Below are 5,842 nucleotides of genomic sequence, written 5' to 3'. Positions count from 1 at the left end.
GCCCCAAATGTAACAAGAAAAAGAGTGACACATCACTGACATTCCTAAACCCATGTTCAAACAGGGAAAAAGAGACAATTTGCATTTCAGATATGCAGAACCTGCAGCTCATTACATAAAATCTTAGGGGAGACCGAGAGGAGGTGAGTTTTCAGTGAATCTGTCTGGTTTTCCCCGTGGCATGGATAGAGTGTATTTATTTAAAATATAAAAATATATATACATCCTTTTGAGGCCAACAGCATCCTCCCACCACCAGCCCATCAGTAGAACCTTTGGTACACTATAAAGGTGAGGACCCCTCCCCCCCACTAGCCTATGAGAGATGGTAAGTCACACTTCATGACACTGAAATGTGTGTGTAATCTCTTCATGTGGTAAGTTCCATCTATACTATATATAGAGAAAAAAATATATTTATACACATACATTCTCATGTATTTATATTGTATATATAATATGTATGTGTGTATATATAGTCTACATGTGAACAGAAACAGATATACAGAAGCACCCTCGCCCCTGACATGTTTTCAGCAGGATTTTCTGTAGATTTTGGCACTGCTGTTCACATACTTACTGGACTAGAGGAAACAGATGTTTTCCCCAGTACCCCAGATGTCCATATTTGGAACTAGTTGTGTCCTTCTCTTCATAACAAGATGGCTGCTATTATTGAGGGTTTTCCCCAGGTCATTTGGAGTGTCCAGAATCAAGGTCCAGGAAAGCTCAAATAGAGGACGAGAAATCCAGAGGTCCTGGTCTCAGCTTTTAAATCTGCAACATTTCAACTCACTGGGGTTTTTTTTTAGCCTTTCTGTGGGGTTTTTGACAGTTTATTCTCATAATGTATCTAATGCCGGCTTGGGCATTGATAGTCACAAAGTAACCCCCTGACTGCTGGGTACTGCCAACTTATTCTGTCAAATAAAGTGCATGCCAATGGCATGAGTTGAAGCCCAGGGCATCCAGCGCTACACTATTATTTAAGAAGGATTTTTTGGGGCACATTCACTTGGAACAGAGTTATTGACAAGGGGCAACGTTATGAGGGGCAGTCTGAGCCACTGCTGGGTTTATCCCTATTGCATTTATAAGGTTTTGTGGTTTCTACTTTTCATAGGTAAACTGGAACCCCAAGCCCATAGAGATAACTGGGAGTAAAAGAGTGGAGGACTTAGCCTGTCCTCAATGACCTGGAGCTTGTTGGCCACTAAGAAGGAGAGTTGTAAAATCTCACTGATATATGTTGAACTAACATGAGAGAGAGAAAAAAGTCCTTAATGAAAATGAGAGACTTTCCCTTTGAATTATAATCCATGTCAGTTAACCATATTGACTGAGCAACCACATGGGAGTACATTGGGGTGGTTTGGGGGGTGTGGAGACACAAGCAGAACAATTGCCCAGTGGCTCAGCACCAGAACAGCAAAGCTGAATGATGTCATTGAGGCAGAGTGTCATGGCACCTGGCTCATTCTACTTTCTGCCCTGGGCCCCAGAGTGCAAGTGAGGGCCCCATTTCATCATAGTGCTTCTGGACAGGCAGACTGGATAGGCAGCATGGTCTTTATTTGCTGTCATTTTCTGAGTTTCTAACTACTCTACATTTCTCATCACTTGTGACCACAATCATAGGGTCAAGTCTCATATGATGCAGGGCTCCTCCCAGAACAGACATCCTACAATTCATGACAGAATCTTTACATAAATTATTGTTTTCTCCATGTCCTGCTGTATGCTACTGTGACAACCCTAGTTGTATAATAAAGCCACTGGTTTACAGAATCAATCCCACATGTTCTTTATGAGGCTGTAGTCCCAGCCTTCTCATGCATACTCTGGCCAAAGTATGTTGTAGTCTTTGTTCACCACAGTTTTCCCAAAGGACCAAAGACCACACTGCACTGGGGAAAACTAGGCCCAGAAGTTAAGTTTACAGAGCACCAGCTTCTAAACTATATAAAGGGTGCAGGAGGAAAGATGCCTCCTGCAGTTTTTTACTTGCAACCTCAGAGTCCTTGGAAAATGCAATTCCTAACATGCCCTGGGTGGCTTTTGCAATAAATAAGCAAAATTAATACTAGTTTTACATTTTAAAATGGGATTTAGATGGGTTGCCTTCCAGGAACCAGAACTTTATTCCTGCAAAATCGAATATAGGGCATCCTAATACGAGGGACATTTCTGTGCCTCTCCCCCCACCCCCACAAGTTATCATCTGCCAAGTATAAACTGGGTGCTAACTTCTGTTTTCAGCTTACGGATCCTTCAAGAATGACAAAACAGGTAAGTGCAGAGACCTTAACAGCAGTGAGGACCAGAAAAACAAATTTTCAAATGAATCAGTGTTGCTTTCAATTGACAGAGTCACTTTGAACCAATAGATTCTGAAAGTTGGTCAACTGTTTTATCTGTTCAGTTTGCATAGAGTGCCTCCTCACTAACTTTTTCTTAGCTTTTGCATCAAAGTGTTTGGGGGAGCTGGGAGCCACTGGAACCAGTGTCTTCTGGTTTCCGTGGATGGGTGAGGAAGGTTTACCATTGGATCTGATGTCAGGAATTGGGGGGTTGGGGTTTACATTCAGTGGAGGCAAGAAGCCGGGCCTGGTGTGAGAAATGTGATCCAGGAGGTGAGTTCCTGAGCCTCTCCTCTCCAAAAGCCCAGGTGTCCTGCGACGCACTGTCATAGGTGATACTGCACTGGGAATACTCTCTAAAGACTCCCTGGAAGAGCTGGTAAAAAGGGTCAGAGGGGAAGCATTGAATTTTCTCCTTTCCAAGGACACACGACCAGAATCTGGGGAGCCAGGAATGGAATCTGGGCAGAGATGGGAATCAGACTCATAATGATCCATACGGGTCAACTTATGGTGGGCCACTCCACGCAAGTTAGCCCCAATGGTTGGGGCCAAGGTGGTGGTAGGTGTCTCCTGGGTCTCTGGAGCAGTGTTGCGCCTTGATAAAGGTTGGTGGAGATGACTAAATTGAACCTTTTCAGCCCAAGAAGATTCCGGAATCAAGGGATCTTCTGCAGAAGCATGGATAGCCATCTTGAAACAGGATGGGTCTTGACCCTCTATACTGTGTCGTCTAGACAGCAAAGGTCTTTTGGAAATAGATAAGCCATTTAATTCACTGGTGATCTTTTCCTCTGTGCTCACAGCAGGGAACTTCTCTGAAGTTGCAGGTGAGTGAAACCCACTCAGGACTGAAGGAGCCACTAGGCCCCAGGGCTCAGAATTAAGCCTTTTTAGCTGTTTCTTGTTGACTACTCTGCCTTTGGGATGTAAGTTATCAGAAGAAGGCTCCATGTCTGGTTTGGATGAGGAAGGGCAAGCCAGTCTGCTGCCCATGTTGAAGTTAAAGACGTCCCTCTCTTCCTCCTTTTCACTTGCTGGGGAAAGTGAAGTCTTGAGCTCAATATCTGAAGGGGACATGCACAGTGCTGGGGAATGTTTGTCATCAATCCCTGGAGAAGGAGGAGAATTGAGATACTGTTTGGTCTTTTTTGTTCCTGAGGGCGACGTATCGGTGGTGATGATGATAACCTCTTTGCCTTTAGCTTTGCAGGCATCCAGCAGGACCTGCAAAGTCTCACGATCCCCTCTATTAATTGCATACACCAGAGCAGAAGAGCCTGAGTAGTCCTTCATGCTGGGGTCTGCTGCATGGTCCAGAAGTATCGACACTATACCCACACCAGCTTGGTCCGAGCATGCATGCATTAGAGCAGTCTTTCCCATTTTGTCTGGGATATTGGGGTCAGCTCCATTTTCTAGCAAGTATTTCACCATCCTAGGCTTATTCTGGGGGTCATCGTATTTGGCCAGGCATGCTGCCATCAAGGGTGTTTCACCTTGAGCATTGCCTTCATTGATGTAGGCTCCGCCTTCCAGGAGTAAGCGGGTGAGTCGGAACTTACCCTGCCACACGGCCTTCAGTAGGGCATTCCCTTCAGCATGTAGCATGGCTGACTCAGCGGTGGGTAGAGTTGCTTAGCAGAAGATCTGAAGATATTATGCAAGGGTGCAGGCGCTGGTAGGCAATGGAGTTAACCATTTCACAGTCAAATGACTTCCCTGCAACAAAGAGATGAGATAGGATGGGTTAGTTGATTTTGGCAAACTTCTTAAATCAAAACCGAAGAAGCCAGAAGACTGGATTTTGTTTCCTGATAACCTGTGGTAACTGAAATACTGCCTACATGAAATTAATGTTGAAACAATGGTAGCATGAAGTTAAGCATGGAGCAGTCTGATTGGTTAAGATTACTATTATCTGGTCCAGCATAGGATTTTCTTGATTACTGGCAGGAATGAATACGGGTAATGCATTTGATATACTGCCACTCTGTGATACAACCAAAGCAGTTTGTACATATTGTATTCAGGTACCTTCTCTGTCCCTAGTGGGCTCACAGTCTAAGTTTTTTTGTTTGTTTGTTTTTTTGTACCTGGGGCAATGGAAAGTTAAGTGACTCAGCGAAGGTCACAAGTTTCTATGGTGAGAATTAAACCTAGTTCCCCTGGTTCTGAGCATACTGCATACCATTAGGCTATTTCCAAGTGAGTATCATCTCAGGAAATTCTAAAGAAGAGTGTACAATGTGAAAAGCAGACATGGGTCTGGGCAGCCTCATCAGGCTAAGTTCAGATAACCAGGATGCTAGCACCACAGACAGAACTCAACACATAACACATCCACCCTGTCCTCTAAGGAATATCCAAATTAGGAATTTCTGAGACTCAGTTGCATTTATTGTCCTGGTTTTACCACAGGTACATCTGTGAATATGTTTCCCAATTCCTCTATGAAAAGCAGATGCACTGGGAGGGTGGGGGCATAGGCAGTGGAACAGGGTGGGGCCATGGGCTGACCAATATTTTGTCCAACATCATCAGCAACTATAAGGCTTGGGAGCAGCTGAAGATTGGTCTGTTTGTCCCCTTCAACCAAAAACATGTTCCACTGCTTCTGGATGGGGGATACAATCAGGATTGGGTCAGCCTCTTCCTTATAACCCATAGCAATGTGATCACTATATTCTCTGAATAGGAGATTTTGGAGGAGGGAGGGAGAGGTTTGTCAGCACAATAGCACAGCCTCCAAGAACCCAGTTTTTTTCTGGGACCAAGATAACCAGCACAAACTTTGGTCCTCAAAGGTATTTATTCCTTATTGCTCATATGTTTGACTCTGGTCAGATGCATAGAGATGAGAGATGATTTTGAGAGACATGGGGTTGATTAGCAATCGAAATCTGGAAACAGAGTCTGGCTTGGTTTGTTTAATGCTTCTGCTCCACTGGGCACAGTGTGAATGGAGAAGGCCAGTAGATGAAACAGCCAGCTGCACACTGTAGCAATACGATTTTCTACACACACCTAATGTGTACAATGAAGCTGCCACCAAAGGTCATGCAATGCAAGGGAATAAGCCACAGCAAAACGAGTATTTTGCAGCTGCTGAAATCCAGTCAATTTGGTGTGGGTTTCTGACACCCTTTTGATGTCCAACAAGGCTGCTGATCTGCAAAAGTCAACCCAAAGATAAAACATCAGATAGAGATGAAAATCTTTCTACAACACTTGATGCTTTGAACTTCATACTCTGTTTTACCTTAAGGATGAATCTCAACTGCTACACCCGATGCAGCCCTAGTGTGGGGCAAAACATGGCCATGCTGGGCATTAGTTTGTAACTAATCTGAATGTTGTAGTTTTATAATAAATTTTAATAACATATACTTTATCTGATCTGATCTTTGTGTTACATTTTGATGCCCTATACAAATGAATCAGCACCATAGTGCACTGAAGAGGACAGTACAAATGAAAAA

At 43.9% G+C, this 5,842-nt stretch overlaps 1 protein-coding gene across 1 annotated transcript; it reads right to left on the bottom strand.

Moving 5' to 3' along the window:
• Positions 1–2,357: 2,357 nt before the first annotated feature.
• ANKRD34A (ankyrin repeat domain 34A) lies at positions 2,358–4,177 on the bottom strand. The gene has a single exon (XM_030188161.1). It carries the CDS (start codon positions 3,969–3,971, stop codon positions 2,358–2,360), a length of 1,614 nt encoding a protein of 537 aa, XP_030044021.1. The 5' UTR covers positions 3,972–4,177.
• Positions 4,178–5,842: the final 1,665 nt, after the last annotated feature.

The sequence above is a fragment of the Microcaecilia unicolor genome, chromosome 14 (assembly GCF_901765095.1).
Source record: "Microcaecilia unicolor chromosome 14, aMicUni1.1, whole genome shotgun sequence".
Classification (NCBI taxonomy): Eukaryota; Metazoa; Chordata; class Amphibia; order Gymnophiona; family Siphonopidae; genus Microcaecilia; species Microcaecilia unicolor.
Note: the sequence above shows the minus strand (reverse complement) of the source record. Positions and strands in the feature narration are given on the sequence as shown.

What these genes read in the sequence shown, in the direction of transcription:
- ANKRD34A (XM_030188161.1), bottom strand. Translation starts at nt 3,971, where the DNA reads ATGCTACATGCTGAAGGGAATGCCCTACTGAAGGCCGTGTGGCAGGGT.